The sequence below is a fragment of the Coffea arabica genome, chromosome 5c (genome assembly GCF_036785885.1).
Source record: "Coffea arabica cultivar ET-39 chromosome 5c, Coffea Arabica ET-39 HiFi, whole genome shotgun sequence".
NCBI classification, from domain to species: domain Eukaryota; kingdom Viridiplantae; phylum Streptophyta; class Magnoliopsida; order Gentianales; family Rubiaceae; genus Coffea; species Coffea arabica.
The window spans coordinates 48,362,975-48,382,115 of NC_092319.1; the positions used below are offsets into that span (position 1 = coordinate 48,362,975).

General features: G+C 37.4%; 3 protein-coding genes across 4 annotated transcripts; 2 read left to right on the forward strand and 1 right to left on the reverse strand.

Moving 5' to 3' along the window:
• Positions 1 to 3,768: 3,768 nt before the first annotated feature.
• Positions 3,769 to 8,830, forward strand: LOC140004508 (WEB family protein At5g55860-like). Of its 2 annotated transcripts, XM_072051499.1 has the most exons (4): positions 3,770 to 4,323; positions 6,269 to 6,467; positions 6,799 to 8,595; positions 8,703 to 8,830. In XM_072051499.1, the coding sequence occupies exons 2-3, from the start codon at positions 6,273 to 6,275 to the stop codon at positions 8,587 to 8,589; spliced, it is 1,986 nt and encodes a 661-aa protein (XP_071907600.1). In that variant the 5' UTR covers positions 3,770 to 4,323; positions 6,269 to 6,272; the 3' UTR covers positions 8,590 to 8,595; positions 8,703 to 8,830. The 2 variants fall into 2 exon arrangements, with proteins under 2 accessions (XP_071907601.1, XP_071907600.1); XM_072051500.1 differs by having other exon boundaries at positions 3,769 to 4,323; positions 6,799 to 8,830.
• Positions 8,831 to 9,650: 820 nt separating this feature from the next.
• On the forward strand, positions 9,651 to 13,218 carry LOC113688451 (uncharacterized). Its single transcript, XM_027206267.2, has 6 exons — positions 9,651 to 10,309; positions 11,376 to 11,461; positions 11,537 to 11,842; positions 12,025 to 12,108; positions 12,418 to 12,825; positions 12,926 to 13,218. The coding sequence occupies exons 1-6, from the start codon at positions 9,929 to 9,931 to the stop codon at positions 12,930 to 12,932; spliced, it is 1,272 nt and encodes a 423-aa protein (XP_027062068.2). The 5' UTR covers positions 9,651 to 9,928; the 3' UTR covers positions 12,933 to 13,218.
• Positions 13,219 to 14,177: 959 nt separating this feature from the next.
• LOC140007880 (phosphatidylinositol/phosphatidylcholine transfer protein SFH2-like) lies at positions 14,178 to 18,893 on the reverse strand. Its single transcript, XM_072051501.1, has 11 exons — positions 18,621 to 18,893; positions 18,492 to 18,520; positions 17,841 to 17,924; positions 17,686 to 17,739; positions 17,008 to 17,085; positions 16,755 to 16,808; positions 16,604 to 16,663; positions 16,278 to 16,373; positions 15,641 to 15,742; positions 15,436 to 15,516; positions 14,178 to 14,756 (listed from the first exon to the last, which is right to left on the reverse strand). The coding sequence occupies exons 1-11, from the start codon at positions 18,673 to 18,675 to the stop codon at positions 14,430 to 14,432; spliced, it is 1,020 nt and encodes a 339-aa protein (XP_071907602.1). The 5' UTR covers positions 18,676 to 18,893; the 3' UTR covers positions 14,178 to 14,429.
• Between the last annotated feature and the right edge of the window lie 248 nt (positions 18,894 to 19,141).

Below are 19,141 nucleotides of genomic sequence, written 5' to 3' on the forward strand. Positions count from 1 at the left end.
TACAGCCAAGGCTCCTTGAGGAAAAGTTTGAATACCAGCCTGGTCATGACCGTTGACATTGTTTTTTTCTTTTGATGGTGTCAGCCCGGTTGCCATCAGGTATTATTATTATTATTATTATTTTAGCAATATATGAAGGAATTGGCCGCCTCCAATGGATCATAGCTCTGCAATTGCCATTCTCAATATTCTAGGCTGTAATCGAACTGAACTGCTCATAAACAACTCAATTCAAATTCTAATTGACCAAATTTGAATCGAGTTTGAGTGGTTCAACAAGTCTAGCAAATCGAATTCGAGTATCCAATAATAAGGATCGAAGGTTCGTCAAGTCTTATCGAATTTTTCAATTTTAATTCTTTATTGTATTATTATTATTATGAAATTATCCTTGTATCCAAACAAGTGGTTAAATTTTTGAAATGTCTCGAGTCATACGAAAGTTTTTAAAAGGTAATAATGTCTTTTCAATCAAAATTACTAAGAGAATTTAAATTAGTAAATCTTTTTTACTCGAATTTGATAAGATTCATATTGACTTGAATCCACGCGAGTTGAATTCGAATTCCCATAATACTATCCGTTCGAGCTCGAGCGTCTTTTGTGCATGTCAAGTTGAGCTCGAGATTAACTTGATTCGATTATATCTTCAGCCAATCAGCACTGAAACCACAAATGTGCAAACTAAAACAACAAGAAACGTATCGAAACAGTTGTTGGGCGAGAAATTTTCAATAAGCGAGAAATTTAAGGAGATAAACGGGTTATTGGTGCTTGTTGAGAAACCAAACAAAATCATGGCCCAAAAACTTGGGCCCTTTCAAGAGCAAACTAGTAGATCCAACTCCACCTTGTTAGTTTCGTTTTGGGTGTGACCCGTGGGCGAATGCCATTGGCGGGGGCCCGCTGCAGAAATGGAAAGTGCTGGAGCCGAGAATAAGTTAAATGAGACACAACAACGATATCACGTCCTATCGTTTCCAAAAAAAAAAAAGAAAAAAAACAACGATATAATATAACGCGTTTTGAGGAAATTTCTGGGGGCCCGAACGGGAAGGCGTGCCTTATCAGAAACGCGGGGCCCGGTCTAGCAGCTCTGCTTGGTCGATTTAATCCCAAACTTGAACAAACTCTGCCATAGCCCAAACTATACGGATTAATTTTCCAAAAGTCTTGTCTCCTAAATTATGGTTGCCTGCTTTTATGTGGCTGGGTGGTAAGTGTGCCGGTTGCATGATAAGACAAGACAAAGGCTTGATATTCTTAGAAAGGTTTTTGTGGTTGGTGGATCTGAATATGCATTCTTTGATTTTCTTGTACAAAATTATTGTAATTAATGCACAGATTTCTCAAATTTCTTGTAAAATCAAACTATTTACTAAAGAACTTCTAGTTTTTGTTTTTCGGTTTATCTAACATGTACCCTATGAACCCTCGTTAACATGTATTTCAAGTGTTAAATTTTTAAGAATATAAAATTAAATAGGAAAAATGATCAATGCACAAAAAATAGTAATTATTAATATATGTATATACATAATAAATAAATTTGGTAGAATGTAGTTGTGTTTGACGAATGTCCACATTAAAAAACACTTTTTTTTATAGCAAATATATGACGCGCAATGGTCAAAATTAAGCACCGCGCCATGCGTATCATTGATGGTTCATTTGTGCTTGATTTAAAATCAGACGAACGAGATTAATTGCAAGGTATAAATCTCAACGCGTGACGAAATTTTGAGTCTCATAAATAGACTAATGGATAACCCACCTCCTCACTATTAGAATTCCTACGTTTGTATGTATCACACAAAAATATCATAATTTAACTCTATTTGTTATTGTAATACATACCTTACATGACATTTAAGTTGGTCAATGATTGTCCTCATCCTTTGGAGCGCGACAACGACCGATACTCGTTATGGCATCATGACTTCCTTTTCGTGGCTTAGACTTTAAAATAAGATTAGGATGAGAAATTCTACGTAAATTTTTTTTTTTAGAACGTTTTTTCACCTATTTATTTGTGAACTATCTTTTTTTTTAAAAAAAATCTCAAATATATGTTATCTCAACAATCATTACAATTCCAAGCTATCAGTTTACTATAGTATCAAGACTCACTCTAAACGTAATCATATGTGTCATGAATAAAACTATTAAACTATAATTCAATAAGACGTCTTTTGGATTTTTTTTTTTTTGTTCAAGAGAATTTCTAAGCTTTATAAGGAAAAAGGAAATGACTTGAAAGTTCTGATTAATATTCTTACTAACGTTAAGTTATGAGGACTCATTTTAAAAATTTGTTTCAAGAGAGAATTACAGTTTTGATCTTAAATATTTTGAATATGAGTACTAAAGTTTGGATGAAAGCAACTATAGTTCCAAAATATTTCATTTTTTATGCATATTTAGCCCTAATGACTGATTTTTATCAATATCTACCGAAATCAGGTAATCCGCTAGCAACTATTTTTCGAAAAATTTTAAAAAATAATGAAATATTGTTGGCCATAATTTTGTAATGAAAAAAAAAATGACTTATTACTCATATGCTAGTCACAGTGTAATCTTTTGTGATTTTGTAACATTGTTAAATCTGATGATTTTTTATATTAGATATATCTATGACACATTCCATATATTTTTTACTATTAGTGCAGATTTTTTTTGTTAGAAAAATCGTGTTGGACGATTTCTGGTTAGTACATTAATAATATTGGCTTCTGATTTATATAAAGTAACAATAGTAAATTCGACTAGGTTTTAAACCCTTCTTAGGAAGGTAAAATTGAATTGAAATATAGTTCAAAAGGAAAACACCCCCATTCTCAATCTTTTCAATGAAACCACAACTAATTTCTTTCTTTGCACCAAAGGTACATTCCAAAGGTGACCGAATGGTGCACAATGCACATATTCGAGTCCAGTCTAAAACTCAAATACACCAGCAGCATAATTAAGCGGATCTACACATATATTCAACATTATAGCTGTTAACGAGCGAGTCGAGCTCGAGCATGTGATAATCAAGCTCGACTCAAACCCATAATCGAGCCAACTCGAGCTCGCTCGATTAATAATTCGAGTTTCACAAACTATTCGAGATCGACTCGATGTGTTCGATAGAAAACTCAAACTCGAGTTCAAAATCGAGTCGAGTTTATCGAGGTTGAATTCGACCTTGTCGAGCCCATAGAGTATCAAATACACAATAAAAATAACGCTAATATCCCTACTATTCGAGCAGTTTCGAGTTTGAATTCGAGCCTATCGAACCTGTAGAGTATCAAATACACAATAAAATGACACTACTACCCCTACTATTCGAGCCTATCGAGCTTAAACGATAGCTCGACTCGTCTATTAAACGAGTATCATGTTGAACTCGAGTTTGACTCGTTTCTCTCAATAAACGAGCCAAGTCGAGTTCTTATTAAGTCGAATCGAGCTCGACTCGCGAGCTATCCGGTTCGATTAACAGCTCTATTCAACATCCCTATTGCAGGAAGCATCCCACGGCCCCCCAACAAAAAGGAATCTATCATCATCCCTTCCCACTGCCCCTGAGAGTATTGAAAACTAGTACAGTAGTATTTTTCTTCCTATCCTATTTCTACCATTAACTTTTAGATCGACAAGTGTTCGCACATGATGCACGTAATATAAGACGTGACCATAGCCCAGAAGACTCGTGAAAGCGAACCACCAAACCAACAAAGCCGAAACCATCCAAAACCTAACAAATATTAACAAAGCACCCACAAATACAATCCCCAATTACATTACATTTCTCTATCTACTTTTCCATATAGTCAGCACGGACGCTGCCATTTGCTGACCTGGCATCCCGTCTTCTCTTCCCTCTGATTTGCCCGTCATCAACCATGTAAAGAAAAAAAAGAAAGAAAAATCCATCTTTTAGAGTTTTCAAAAATCAAATCTTTCACCTTCATATACTCAAGACTCTCTCTTCCTTCTCTCTCCTGTTGGCCCCAAAAAAAAAAAAAAAAAAAAAAAAGAAACTCATCTTTTGCAATCAATTTTACTCCGTATTTTTTGTTTGTTCAAAAAGAAATAAAGTTAGGTTTTGTGTGTTTTGTTTGTTTTCTGACGAGGGTTTAAACTTTTTTGGGGGACCGGAATATTTGTCGTTGAGGAAATTTTGAAGCCTTGTACTTTTCTTGGTGGTTGGTTGTGTCTGTACTGAGAGTTTTGATGAGAGTTTTGACTATTGTTGAAGACTGAAGATTGGTGAAGTGATCAAGATAGAATTATTGCTCTGGCAGCTGCTTTCAAGAACTTACTACTGCAGTAAGATTAAAACCCTTTTTGGGATTTTTTTTTTTTAGTTTTACTAGAACGAGTTTTAGGTTTAATGGTGCCTTTAGCCTCTTTTCTTTCTTTCCTTAATGTGTACTGGGGTTTTTCTTGAGCGAGTTATCACTAAGCCTGTTTTTTTTTTTCCCAGTATGATGCACTCTTTTGGTTTTTCGATTTTTTTTCTTTTCTTTATAGTAATTTTGATGATCCTTTGATCTAGTTTGGCTTCAAGTTTTCAGCTTAATAATATGTAAATCGTCAAGATTAAAAATTGCAAAGAAGTTGCAATTGTGTTGTTGCATATGTGTGATTTAGGAAGAATTCGTGATTTGTGGTTTTTAACCACATTTATCAGGTAAATTATGTTGGTTTATGCGTAGATTTGGTACTCAGTTTCGTGAGCTATTGTTTATGTAAAATAGAATGGCGTGGTTCGAACTCTTGTCGGCACGGAATATTCTCAGCAATACTGATGAGCTAATATCCTCCCGCTAATCTTTGAGGCACCCTGTTGAATAGGTTTTCTTGCCTTTTTTCTTTTTGGGTCCTTTTTAAACTTCGAAGTTTTTGAAATGCTAGATCAGTCTATCGGCATGTTCTTCAAGGTTTCCCCGGCAATGCTGTATGGGGTTTTGTTAAAGAACTCTTTTTCAAGACCGCACAAATTCAAGTCTTATAATATTTCCCTAATAATTCTCTTTCATGTCTTGCAAAGTTAAGAAACTGGAAACAGGGGAATCTTTTTTGAGAAGGTCTCCTCAGAAAAGACAGTTTCAGACAAACATGTCCAGTTCTTTGTATGTTCTCTGTTTATATTTTTTGAAAGATGAATAATCGTTGCATTCTTAAGCTAACGTTACTTCATTTGGAGGTTTGTTGATATCTCTTTAAATGTTATTGCCTTAATTAAAGCCAGGTCTTTGAATGTGCTACTGTCGGAAGCATTTTACTTCATTTACTTCTTTTGCAATATGGCGTTCACTTACATAAAGTATTTAATTGAAAGGTTTTTCAAAAAGAGTCCACATAAGGTGATTACTGAAGGATTGCTGAAACAACTTCAAGAGAAACATGTGTAGACTTTTATATTTGAAAGCTAACAATTTGCAACCCGAAATTTGGTGTCTATCATTTAAGTTTCTTTCAACCTTTCAAGTTAGGCTTTGTTTTTGTTGTGTCCACCTTTTGCTTTATGGTTTAGTTATGATTTTTAAGCAAGAATGGACCTTCTTTTTGTTGGGATGCTTCCCTCCACTCCCTGCCCCCTCCCCCTCTTTATCAGTGACCACCTTTTAATTGTATGTATCAGTTATATCCTTTGTTACCTTTTTACTCATCTTTCTTATTGTTTATATTGTTTTTTTATACATCCAGTTTTCAATTTTATTAGTAAAAATGAAATATTGAGCTTTCCATTTCATGGGGACATGATTTGCTTAAGAAGTTTATACTTCTATCTCAAGCTTGTAGTCTACTTAAATGTTAAGGCGTAGATCTTTTTTATGATTGACTCCCACACCCCCCGCCCCCCCAAAAAAAACACCCCAAGAAAAAAAAAGAAGAAGAAGAAGAAGAAGAAAGGGCAATGTTATACACGACACACAACATGTGAGAATTTTAGTATAACCTAAGTACTCTCTCTCTGTGTATGGCTGGACACAGACAGACATCTGTATGTCTCCAAGTTGAAGCTGTCGATAACTGACAAAGTTCCTTCAGATGCTTTTCTTTGTGACTTGTTCCCCTTTGGTCTTAAACAGCTTAAATTTAGTGATACGTGACTTTTTTGTATCTGAAGCTTCTTGTGCATTATGAGCTTTGCATGAATGAACTTTTTTTTTACCTTGCTTTGAGTTATACTCTCTCGTTAGTTTGTAGAGCCCTTTCCAGGTTTACTCTCTCATAATAGTCTTTCCTGTTTGGGTGTTTTTGACAGGTGAATGTTCATAGGAGATTCAAGTGAGATGGTTGCAAAAGATCGTCAAAAGAACACAGGATCTCCTAAAGTTGTAGTGGGAGAGATAGACACTAGTGCACCTTTTCAGTCAGTTAAAGATGCTGTCAATTTATTTGGCGAGGGTGCTTTCTCAGGGGAAAAACCTGCCACTAGAAAAGCAAAGGCATATTCTGCAGAGGTACATCTACTACCCCTTTTCTTAGATTATTGTCATCCTTGGCCCTGATTGCTGATGCTTTTCTCTAGTCTTAGCAATATGTCACTGATGACTTGTGGGGCTATACAGTTGTAAGGTTTAATAAATGAAAATTATGTCCTTAGTCAAGATTTGGTTGTGCATTTGAATGTGTGATTTGTTAGTATAAATGTTTTTTAGACCAATAAAACTGTGGATCCCATACATGTTACAGTTGGTCTGTGCATCTACTGTCAACATTTTATAGTCTGAACTTGCAGCTTGCTTATTATACCCTGTAGCTTATGCTTTCTCTGCTTCTTTGTTATTTCAGAGAGTATTAGCAAAGGAGACACAGCTTCACTTGGTTCAGAAAGAGCTCAATAAGTTGAAAGATCAATTGAAGAATGCTGAAAGTACAAGAGCCCAAGCACTTTCAGACCTTGAAAAGGCTAAACGAACCGTTGAGGGTTTGACTGCCAAACTCAATACTGTTGGTGAGTCGAAGAATTTGGCGATTAAAGCAACAGAAGTGGCAAAGAATCACATGGATAAGATGGAAGAAGCAGAAAGGTGCAATTCCAATGGTGTTGACGGTTCTCGGAGAGAGAATCTTGAAAGTGCGAGAGAACATTATATGGCTGTGAGTGCCGAACTTGATGCTACAAAACAAGATCTGAGGAAGATCCGTCAGGATTATGATGCATCTGGGGAAGCCAAAGCTGCAGCAATCAAGCAGGTAGCAGAAGCTGAGGTTGCTGCTAAAGCAAATATGGAGAAAGCTGGTGAACTATCCAAAGAAATTGCTGTTCTTCAGGAGTCAATTGAACAGGTGAAGCTTGCCAGTATGCAATCACAGGATGAAGAAGCGAAGTTATATGCTGATAAGGATGTCCTGAAGCAGTCTTACAAAACCAGACTGGAGGAGTCTGCAAATAAACTGAATGCCTTGAAGAAGGAGATTGATCCTGAACTGACTCGAAATCTGGAAACACAGTTGGCTGAAACCGTGTTGCAAATTGAACAGCTAAGAAAAGAGATGGACAGCACAAAGGCTTCAGATCTTGATTCTGTGAAGATGGTTACTACAGAGCTGGATGATGCTAAGGAATCATTGCAAAAGGTAGCAGAAGAGGAGAGCTCAATGCGGAGCTTGGTGGAAAAACTTAAACTTGAGCTTGAGAATGTAAAAAAGCAGCATTCAGAGTTGAAAGAAAAGGAAGCAGACACAGAATCAATAGCTGGAAATCTGCATGTCAAGCTTCGCAAAACCAAGTCTGAGCTGGAAGCAGCCCTTGGAGAAAAGTCGAAAATAGAAGGTGCTTCTGACGATATGCTCTCTACCCTCGAGCAGCTGTCATCGGAGAATGAAATTGCAAGAAATGAGGCAGAGGAGATGAAGAAGCAAGCTGAGGAGTTGAAGAAAGAATCTGAAGCCACCAGAATTCTTCTAGAAGAAGCAGAAGAAAGGTTAAAAGTTGGATTGCAAGATGCTGAAGAAGCCAAAGTAGCTGAGGCTAGCGCCCTCGATCAGATTAAAGTCATGTCCGAGCGAACCAATGCTGCACGTGCATCTACCTCTGAAACAGGTGCCCAGATCACCATATCGAGAGATGAATTCGAGTCATTAAGCAAAAAAGTTGAAGAATCTGACAAGTTGGCAGAAATGAAAGTGGCTGCTGCAATAGCTCAGGTGGAAGCTGTGAAAGCAAGCGAAAATGAGGCCCTGAAGAAGTTAGAGGCCACTCAGAAGGAGATTGATGAAATTAAAGCTGCAACTCAGGAGGCATTGAAAAGGGCAGAGATGGCTGAGGCTGCCAAGAAAGCCGTGGAGGGAGAACTAAGGAGGTGGCATGAGCGTGAGCAAAAGAAGGCGGCAGAAGCAGCATCTAGAATTCTTGCCGAAACAGATATGTCCTTCACTGCTTCTCCAAATAATTACCGAATTCAAAAGCAGAATCCTCCAGAGAAAAGGATGGAATTGCGAAAGCTGGATAAAGCAAAAACCTCTGTTTCTGTTTCAAGGAAAGTACTTATGCCTAGTATCACTGGTATATTCCACAGGAAGAGAAACCAAGTTGAAGGTGGTTCTCCTTCTTATCTGCCCGGAGAGGAGCCTGTGTGATAAAGGGTATGGTTGAAACCGAAGTAGTTTATCTGTGTATATTTTAGAGACGTGCAAACATTTTTCCTGTTTTTGTTTCACTTTCCTGACGGGGTCTATTTTGCTGAAAACAGTTTGGAGGAGGATTGGATGCCTTTCAGATTTAGATAATTGGCTGGAAATATTATTACTACAAATTTTGTGTGATCGTTGCCTGTGTGCAGCATATGAAAATAAATGCTGGGAAGTGAATGTGCTGTCAGTGGAGATTCATACGATTCACAACAAAGAGTCCCAAATTGAGGCATTAGTTCTGATATGACACGGCAAATGATGATGGTATTGGTCTAACAATATATATAAATATATATAGTGTAGGGTTGGTCTCACAATATTGAAGTCAATAATCTATCAGCAGAGTCTAATCTGGTTACGGATAACATAATAATTGATATGTTCCACTGAAAAATCAGATGCTGCTACATTCTGATCTTGCGGTAGTTAGTTTGCTTTCGAGGGCAGGGCACTAAAGCAATCTTGCCATCGCAGAATGTAGTATTATGGTGATGGTTCGCACGATCGCATAAGCTATGGTGGATGGCAGACTGGTTCTTCTTTGGCGATTGATAGCATAAAATGAAATATTTGAATGAATGAATTAAATAATATTGAATTTTTTTAAATAAATTTTATTTCAAAATATAAGTGATATATTATTCACTTATCATTTCATGTGATAAAACTTATTTTAAAAAATAAGTGATGCGGTGTTCACTTATTATTTGATATGACATGTACTCAATGTATCATATTTGATTCAATGAATTCAGAATGCAATTTACAGACTTTAATTTTATCAAATTCACCCCTAACTCAGATTTTCTTCTTAACCCCGGAAGCACAAAACACATGTTAAAGAGGGAGTAAAATGGAAAATGAATAACAAAACTAACGTTCCTTTCCCTCCTTTTTTTTTTTTTGTTTTTGTTTTTGTAGTTTCATCAACCGTCGTAATTATTGTTAAAAATGAATATGACAGAAGTTTGGAAAATAAAAAAAAAAAAAGAGAATAAAAGTTTCACTGGTGCCCTTGACTCGTCAGAGGACCAAAACTGACCATGACAAATTGACAACTGCTAATACTGCTACGACGCCTGTAACCATCACTCCTGAATGAGGCAGTAAATCTATATCCGATCTCTTCCTCCGATCTCCGGCGAAGTCAAATGCCAAAGTGGCCCTTTCTCCACACCCGAACCAATTATTACCATTAGTCTCATTCAACACGAACATTAAGGTTTAAACCGCCATTCTTTCTCTTTCTTTCTTTCTTTCTTTGAGGACAACGTCGAACGCTTTCATGGCTAGCACTCGAGAGGATGCTCTCTCGTTCTTGAACCCTTCTACTTCTTCTCCAGTCACAGTCTCCGACGCTGACAGCTTTCTGCTCGACAGCTCCCAAATCGGTAGCGCCTCCGGAAGCTTCCAAAACGAGGGATTTCTTGGAGGCCTTGATGCTACTGCTGCAGCTGTAAATATTGATGCTGAGTTTGGATTCTCTAGGCCTGATTTTAGGCAGAGCCCGTTGGTCGGAACAGTCGAGTTCTATGAGCGCCACGTGTTCCTTTGTTACAAGAATCCGCAGGTTTGGCCTCCCCGGATTGAGGCTGCTGAGTTTGATCGCTTGCCCAGGCTTCTTTCTGCAGCTCTATGTGCTAGGAAGGCTGATATGAAGAGACAGGTTGGTGGTTTTTTTCCCCCAGTTTTTCTCTTTGAGGTTTTAGTTGATCTGGATTTAATATTTTTTTTATATTAATTTACAGTGGGCTTTTAGTAATTTGTTGATTAATGGTAATTTGTGTTGATTTCTGGCAGATTTTTGGGTGGGTTCTTGGGGTTGAGGTTGGCATTTAGTGTATGTTGTTGCTTCGTTAAACTAAAAAGACCGAAAGACTAGTCTTTTTTGAGCATTACGCTAACAGGATGTTGCCTTTTTTATCTTGTATCCTGTTACGACCATCTTAATTTGCGTAGACAGTTATTTCATCAATTTCGTTACCTGCAAGAATTTTGAATCTTGAAACATGCATTTGTTAGTGTAATTTATGATCAATTTATTTTCAGTTGGTATGACAAATGATAATCAAAATTCTTGCTGATTAGTAGTATGCTTTGTCATCAATATATTATGTGTTTGTTGACCAAGGTCTTCCTCAAAACTGGATCTTGAGCTGCATTTTACTAGTAGAATTAGGGCCAATGTGATATTGGATTTTGAGAGGCGTCTTTTTTACTCTTCTCCTGAACTGGACCTTAGGCTGCATTTTACCATTAGAGTTAGGACCAGCGTGATATTGGATTTTAAGAGGTGTCTTTTTTACTCTTTCCCGACTTCTGGTTGATGTATTTTGAGAGGATATGACACCATGAATCGTATTGCTCTGTCAGCAGAGTGTGTTTTGTACTTTTTATTAGCAAATGTTTGTGCTGAAGCGTGCGTTTTGATTTGTGCGCGGATTCTACAGCAATATTTCTGGAAGTAATATAGTGGTTATTCCTCATATATTAGGAATGAGTTACCTATATATAGAAATGTTCCACAACCTCTATCCTCTTTAGCTTGCCAAGTCTTGTAATGCCCAAGGCTGCTAGCCATTGGATAAGGAGGTGGCTGCTCATCCGTGCAGGGGTGGCTGTGTGAAGTCTAGCTTTATAAACTTATGTTCCATTTTATGTGGGTGCACTTTCATTTCACAGCCTTGGATATTCAGAATCTCTAACTTTCTCTGTAATCCTTTTCTTTTAAGATTCGGTTAGCAATATGCGAGGGGCATGATGGAACTGAGACATCAAATGGCGATGTCCTAATATTTCCAGACATGGTCAGATACAGGTGAAGTAATGCATATCCGTTGTGGATTATGATGATTTTTTCGTAGCATGTGTTGATATTGAGCAATTAATGTAGGAGGTTAACTCATTTTGACGTGGACACGTTTGTTGAGGAAGTACTTGTGAAGGATGGTGAATGGTTGCCTGGAACTCCAGAAGCTCTAAGGGGCTGGTACATATTTGTGTGTTGTCATGGTACTAGGGATAGACGGTGTGGTGTTTGTGGGCCTGCTCTTGTTAATAAGTTCAATGAAGACATCGAATTACATGGTCTTCAACGTAAGGTGTCTGTTAGTCCATGCTCGCATGTTGGGGGACACAAGTATGCTGGAAACGTGATCATATTTGGGCCAAATATCCATAAAGAAATCACTGGTCACTGGTAATGAAAACCTCTTAATGTTATACCCCCCCTCACCCCCCCCCCCCACCAACAAAAAATACCCGGGGTAGTTGATATCATCCTTAAGCTTTCTGCTTAGCACGTGCTTTGTTGCCGATGTAAAACTTTTGCAGCTTCCCTTATGTTCTTTGATAACTGATTTGATTAGAATGTGCACATAGGTATGGGTACGTGACACCAGATGATGTACCAATTTTGCTTGAGCAGCATATAAGGAAAGGAGAAATTGTAGATTGGTTATGGAGGTAATTTTTCCTTTTATTTCATGTACTTTTGGTTTTACTTTGTGTTTTATTTTAGCATTGCTCTGGCTGCAACAAGCTCGTGCCTGCATTCCTTGATATAATATATAAGGACATTTTCTGGCTCTTCAAGCAGTTAATGTAAGCCTTACCTTACTTAAGCTGTTAAGTAATGGGATGCAGTTTCATCTATTCAGTAAAAGTTGTTTGGAGAAGAAGTCTTATATTTCTAAGGCAAGTGGCTGGTAATATAAGGACTGGTAGAGAGTTACTGGGCAGGGAGTTAGGTTGAGTATTATGTCATTTCTGCAGGGGACGGATGGGATTATCAGAAGATGAACAAAAAAACTCTCAGGAACTACGGCTCACAATGAACTTGATGCAAACCAATGATACAAGTTCCAATACATGTGGTTCTCAAGCAGAGGGATGTTGCCAGGCAAATGGAAACTCCCTTTGTTGCCAGAACCCTCCATTACCAGAAAAGAGAGAGACTCCTGAACTGAAAGAAGAGGCAGGAAAGTTTACAGCTGAAAAGAACAAGAGCCTTAAGAAACAAATTTCACGACGGAATAGTGGCAAAGGGGCTTCCTGTCGCAAGGTCTGTTCTATGCCTACTTGGTTTGAAAGCTGGGAACGTGAAGACACATACGCAACACTCGCTGTCATTGGTGCTGTCCTATCAGTGGCCTTTGCCTATAATTGCTTCAAACAGTTAAGGTGAAATCTTAAAAATTCTTTTTAAGTTGCTTGCTGCTGTGACTGTGTATTACAAAACTCTTGGTTCTCATCTTCCATTCACCGGTTGCTTATTTTGAAGTTTCTGAAGGAAGATCAAAGTTTGGGTTAGAAGGGGAAAGGAAACACCATCAGATGTAGAAATTTAAAATTGGAGAATGCAAATGATATAAGATTGGTGTATTGTGCTTCTTGTTTGCGCCGCTCGGAATGCTGATATATGTAAATTCGGAATCTGTAACTGTCATATTAACAGCCTGTTGTAATCCTAATTTCTTTGTGAATATTTATCGATTCCATGTAAAGGTACCCGTGTCTTGTATGCTCCCCAATCTGAAAATTATGAAATTATGAACCTGGCCTGTTTCAAATCAAGATCCTGGCTTCATTTCATGTTAGGAAGCAGATCATTTCTTCTTGTAAGATAGGAGCTGATCATTGCATGTTATTTTCGGCAATTCAAGTAAATTCTATTCGGCAAAGCGGATGCAAGAAAAGAGAGGATAGACACTTGTGCCCACATGGACTTCCAACTCGTTCAATTCTTGCAAAGTAGCGCCGAACAACTGGGGCAGAAACATAGGGATGTGGTAAAACCTGGACACCGTACGAATCAACTGCGTTTAAGGCGTGAACATGAAAAGTGATTTAGATTATATGTTCTCGAGTTGGACCTCTTCATTTTCTGCCCCAGTTTATAAAAGTTCTGGTATCCAAGGTTTATAAAGCCGAATTTCTAACTTCTGTTAGAAAAGGTCAAGAGTTGGACCTCTTCATGGCAAAAAGTATAAGAATCAGGTGTGGGTTGTAAAATATTCGAAGTGAAAATTTGTTAAAAATTGGAACAAAGGCAAAGATTTGTTTTAATACGAGGTTCCATTTCAACGACTTACTTGCGCTTCGGAGCTCCTTTGACTTTTCAATCTTGAACGAGCGATGGATTGAGTGGCAAGTATTCCACAAGCGAAGCGATACGTATACAAGGAGTACAAGTGATAGGAACCTTCCACTTAAACAAAAGGAAACAAAAAATCCTGTTGGGAAATTACCGACCTTTATCAAGAATTTTCAACTGCTTTCTCGAAGATTACTTTTTTTTATCTACGCCAGAGATTTTAGTTTTGATGGCATTTCATATTTGAAGATTTCTTCGGCAGCACAACGCAATAACTCGCAGGGCGTCAGGCGAAGCAGAACCGCAGATCCACCATTTTAAGTGCTCTTTTAGCGTCCCGTGCATGCGCATTCAGGTTAGATGTTGATTGGATCCATTACAAGTAAACAGCATAAGAATCTGAGAATGAGGCACCATAGGCCTGGCAGAATCAGCAGTATTGCCATGTAATTGGGATTCTTTTAGAACACTGGATCAGGATTTCTACAACGTTTATGAATAATGGTAGGATTATATACCCAGAGACTGGCACTATCTACTTACGACTTAGCTTAGCTTAATCCAGAACCTGCAAATGAGACGGTGCAGGCGTTTAAAACTGTTTTCTATAATTAAATCTGCCCGCTTCAGAGCTGTCCCAAAATGCAATCACCTTAGATTTATACTACCAGATGATCGCCACATCTCCAGCTCAGTCAGCATTGATCTTGATGCCACATAATGAATTTGAAACCCCATTTTGATTCCCATTCCCAAGCCTCTGGAACTCTGTCTCTATAGTTTGAGCAATCTTGGCACCCTCTGGATCTGGCTCCGGGAAATCCACATGGAATGAACCCTGTTTGATGAGTGCATCAGCCTCTAGGAGCTCAGCTTGGTCCTTTGTGTAGTTGTACAGCTGTTGATGGAAACTATGGTCCAAGGAGAAACAGTCATCATATGTTCCATTTCTAGAATACCGAGATGAGCTAGAGCCTTCCTTTTTACAAAAATGTGGGAGAGATGCATAATCCATAATCTGCAAGTGAGTAATGAATGAGTTAGCATTCTATTAACCAAACAAGACGTGCGAAACATTTGCAATTAGTTTGAGTACCTAATCCACCCACCATCCAGCTGATCAAGCGATTCAAGCCATCACTTAGACCTATAGTGAAGTGTGTGTGTGTGTGCCTTTTTGAGAAACACGCAGAATGAGGGAGAGCACCCGATCAACAAACTCAGGAACTTGAACCGTAGTAAACAAGAGGCGATCTCTTTAACATTCTAAGAGTCATCTATACCCAACTCTTCTTATTTATACAAGTGTTGACAGAATTTGATTTGCAACTTTTGCTTTTCAAGTGTCTGTCCGAGTGGATATAGATGCAAATGATATCTATGGCGTCAGGTATTCATCTTCAGCAACACTATATTATGTTCGCTTTGTTTGGACTATGTCTTAGGCCAAATTGAAAAGGGACTATTCCTAGTAAAATTGATTAATAATCAGTAGCATGAATGAAAATTCAAGACAAAATGGAAAGGGTAAGATTGGCTGTTGCAAAGATCAATTTTAAGTCTGGTTGAGGAAACTCCTAAGATGGTTGCAAAAACAGTCAAACCATAAAAGCAAAGACTGCTTTGGACAACCGCTAATATCAGAATAAAGCAACATTATTCTCAAGATGAACTTTACTATCCAATAGCTGCCTCACCTTCAATAACTCATCTCTTCCACTCCCGGAGAGCACTTGAACTTTCTTCCTTGTTCTTTCTTGCAAAAGAGGTCTCACTACCTGTAAACAACACAAACTTTCTTAAGAAACATTACCATGCAAGCATTCAGTTATCCTTTCTCCTCCATGTTTTCTGACATCGTTTTTATACACATTAACAAGTATGAAAATAACACATGCTCACCTTCCAACACGCTGAAAATATGTATGGGGCATTTACAATGAAATAAGTGTCTGTCTTCTCAGGGTAATTCAGGTCATCTATTGTAGATAGAACAGTCGTTATCTGCCAAAGCAAAAAACACAAATACAGATCAGTCCCAAGAAGGAATTTCAGAATTGAATTATTGTCTCTCCCATTAAAAAGATAAAAAGACAAAACAATGCATGGATCAATGTCTTGAAATTAAGAAATGAAAAGAAAGTTACAGTCAACATTATAGTGGTAGAAGGTTACAAAATACCACATGTTACTAAAAGTTCAGCAATCGTCATGAAGTATAAGCTACATTAGTTCATGACTTGCACTTAAACAAAGTTAAAAACAAAAGTACTGATAACTGCCAGAAGATACTGGATCTAGGGTGACGAACTTTGCTGGTAAAGAATTGTATTTAAAAAGAAGTCAAATAGAGGTTCTAAAATCCATAACTCTTTTTTTGGGGGGGGGGGGGGGGGGGGGGTTGGGGGTGAAGGGGAGAACGCCAGAACGGGGTGGGAAAGCGTTTTGACCAGGCAAAGGAAGCTAATTCATCACTGATTCCTACAGATGACAACAGAACACTTCTGCTCTGAACACAATAATCAATCATCTGAAATACCTTGATGTGGTTCAATGCAGAAAGCTTCAAACCAGTCATGTCCAAGACCTTTATACAAGTGCTAATATGCCGCCCAAATTTCTTTGTTGCAGAAGGCTATAACACTATAAGTGGTTAGTTTGATAGATAATCACCAGATAAGTTATGAGTAAATTTTATATACATGGACAGTGTACACACTATCACCATTGGATCCATGACATGTGCAAAAGTTGGATTTTAAATTCAAATTTCGCATAGTCATCATTCGTCCAAGGCTGACATTGTATACACTGTTAGCGTAGGAAAGACTAATCCATCAGTTATATGTAGAGAACAAAACATACCAATATCACACGGTCTCTATATTCATTCATTTGGATGTGAGACTGAACATAGTAGTGAATCTGTACAAGGAACAGTTCTACTTAGCAAGTTCACATGCAGATAATACCACAGTATACAGTAGTTAATCAAGATAAAACTATGGTATCTTACAGATGCTTTGTCAAACATGCTGAGCCCCACACCAATAGCAATGACAGGAAGACCCTAAGCATTTAAAAAGCAACAAGAAAACCATGAGCAAAGAGTCAACTAAAACATCAGTGTTGGAACACTAAAAGCAGTCACTATTTGCTGAAAATGAGCTAAGGGAAAAGTGATCTGACGCAATAGATATACAGTTGATAAACATCATTATAAAACAGCAATACATGAAAATAATCAGGATAAGCATACATCATGTTACCTCCTTTGAGTATCCTGACATTCCCATGAGATAGGAATCTCTCAGTCCTCTGTACAAATCAGTGGGGATAATAGGTTTCTGCAGAGAACATATACTATTATTAGGAAGGACGAACTTCATCTGTCAACTTCCAATTCAATCTTTGATTCATTTAACATCCTAAAGCCCCTAAAAGTGTAATGCAATTGCAATACCTGCAACTATAATAGTTTAAGAAATTTTGGAAGTTGAAATTCATGCTAGTCTTAATGGGGCAATATCTTCAATGAGTAGGCTAAGCATAGGAGATTCTAAGCTTTTTTTAGCATAAAAGACAATTAACTCCATATGTCATCTGCAATACCGTTACACTGAATCACAGCCAGAAATGGAAAAATAACTACACTTGTCCTCCATGAAATGACAAACACTAAAAGGAGGCATCATAACCACATCAACAACATATGTTGATCTGTTTGTACAGCATGTTATATCTTCCAAAAAATGATTATTTTTTATACTATTGCACTTCATCTTAAAACCTTAAAAGGTGTATAGACAGAAAATTCACGCATTTAAGCAGACTGAACGCAAATCAATCATCGATCCAATCAATATTAATAAAATTATCAGAGGCAACAATATTACATCACTACAACTTGGAAAATGAGTAAATTTTGACATGATGATCAAACTCACCGTCAATATATCATCAATTTCATTTTGGATCCTCCAGTTTAAACTGTCAACAAGCTGCCAAAAACAAAAAAAAATTTTTGAGAAAAGGTGACAACTGCAAATATCATGGCAAATGCAACGATTTATTTCAAAATTCTACTCAAATTAAATCAAACCATTTTATGAGCTTTGGAGACATTCCCATCCCTTGCTTTTAGAAACCTGATGAGGGTCCCAGTTGGGTATCCTTGATGCACATTCTGCAGTCAAGGTAAAAAAACATTAGATAATTATTATAAATTTTCTGCACAAAGACTTATACTAACCATTCCTGGTTAAACTCAATAATCTAAGAAATTCACTCATGCAGAGACCATACCAAGATATTTCAATTTAACTTCCTATTTGTTTACTTGATCTGTGCCCTAATGCATGATGTCAAGAAACCCTTACTGGTGCTTGCTTCATTTCAGGAAAATTCAATCTTGATTGCAAACCTACCCAAGCAACAAACTAAAAGCTTCAAGCAATCAACAACAGCATTGAGTTGCATTGCTGCATCATAACCGATAATGGATGACATAAAAGGGAGTTTTGACTTGGCATTGACCATCACAGAGACCAAAAATTCACCAGCAACAGGAATTAATAAATATACACGGAAACAAAATCCCAAAAAAAAAAATAAAAAGGGGAAAAAACAAGGAACAAAATTTTCCAGCAAAAACCCAGATCGAGTTTGCTCTTTTACAACAGATCAATCACACTTTTCACACTTTCAAGTGTACAACCATACAAAAAAATTACGAATGGGCTAAAGGGCTAACCTGAAAAGTCTTCTTGAGCGGCTGAGCAACTGCAAAATAGGCGAAAAAGAAAGTGTAAACAACAGATCCAGGGAAGAAAGACTATCAAGTCAAAGAAATATGGGGTGTAAAAATTGTAAAGGAGCTGACTTTCTTCCATCAGAGTTTGAAATTCCTTGATACTTTCTTCAGTGATGAACACCATTTTCTGCTTTTCTGGTAATCTTGCACTTCAAAAAATTTAATGAGTAGATTCAGACTTTTGCTTTGAATTTTCTGGCCTTTCTCCTTGCTAGCCTTGTATAGTATCCTTAATTTGTATTTTGCGCAATAACTTTTTTTGTGGGCAATTTTCTAGAGGTGAGGTGTTGGTTTCAGACAATTAATGTCTGTGGTGAATTGTTGTGGCCCTTGTGGAAGTACGAGCCTGCCTCTGCCTTCTCTGCTCATTTCTATACTTCTTTTTAATGGTGTTGGCATTAAAGTATGATGCATGAATTGAAATTTACACAAAATTTTGTAGTATTCTTCTTTAATTCTCATTTTTTTTTGGCTTGACTTGCAATACCGGTCAACTATTTTGAGCAGTACGACAGATTTGACTAATTTATGCAGCAAATTTGTTGTTATCACCCAAAAAATATGTGCTTGATTATGTCAATTTATTTCAG

What these genes read in the sequence shown, in the direction of transcription:
- LOC140004508 (XM_072051500.1), top strand. Translation starts at nt 6,273, where the DNA reads ATGTTCATAGGAGATTCAAGTGAGATGGTTGCAAAAGATCGTCAAAAG. An exon ending in CAAAGGCATATTCTGCAGAG is followed by an intron (nt 6,468 to 6,798) that starts GTACATCTACTA and finishes TTGTTATTTCAG; the next exon opens with AGAGTATTAGCAAAGGAGAC.
- LOC113688451 (XM_027206267.2), top strand. Translation starts at nt 9,929, where the DNA reads ATGGCTAGCACTCGAGAGGATGCTCTCTCGTTCTTGAACCCTTCTACT. An exon ending in AAAGAAATCACTGGTCACTG is followed by an intron (nt 11,843 to 12,024) that starts GTAATGAAAACC and finishes ATGTGCACATAG; the next exon opens with GTATGGGTACGTGACACCAG. An exon ending in ATTGTAGATTGGTTATGGAG is followed by an intron (nt 12,109 to 12,417) that starts GTAATTTTTCCT and finishes TCATTTCTGCAG; the next exon opens with GGGACGGATGGGATTATCAG.
- LOC140007880 (XM_072051501.1), bottom strand. Translation starts at nt 18,675, where the DNA reads ATGGTGTTCATCACTGAAGAAAGTATCAAGGAATTTCAAACTCTGATG. An exon ending in TCTCCAAAGCTCATAAAATG is followed by an intron (nt 17,740 to 17,840) that starts GTTTGATTTAAT and finishes TGTTTTTGGCAG; the next exon opens with CTTGTTGACAGTTTAAACTG. An exon ending in GCATGTTTGACAAAGCATCT is followed by an intron (nt 16,664 to 16,754) that starts GTAAGATACCAT and finishes TTCCTTGTACAG; the next exon opens with ATTCACTACTATGTTCAGTC.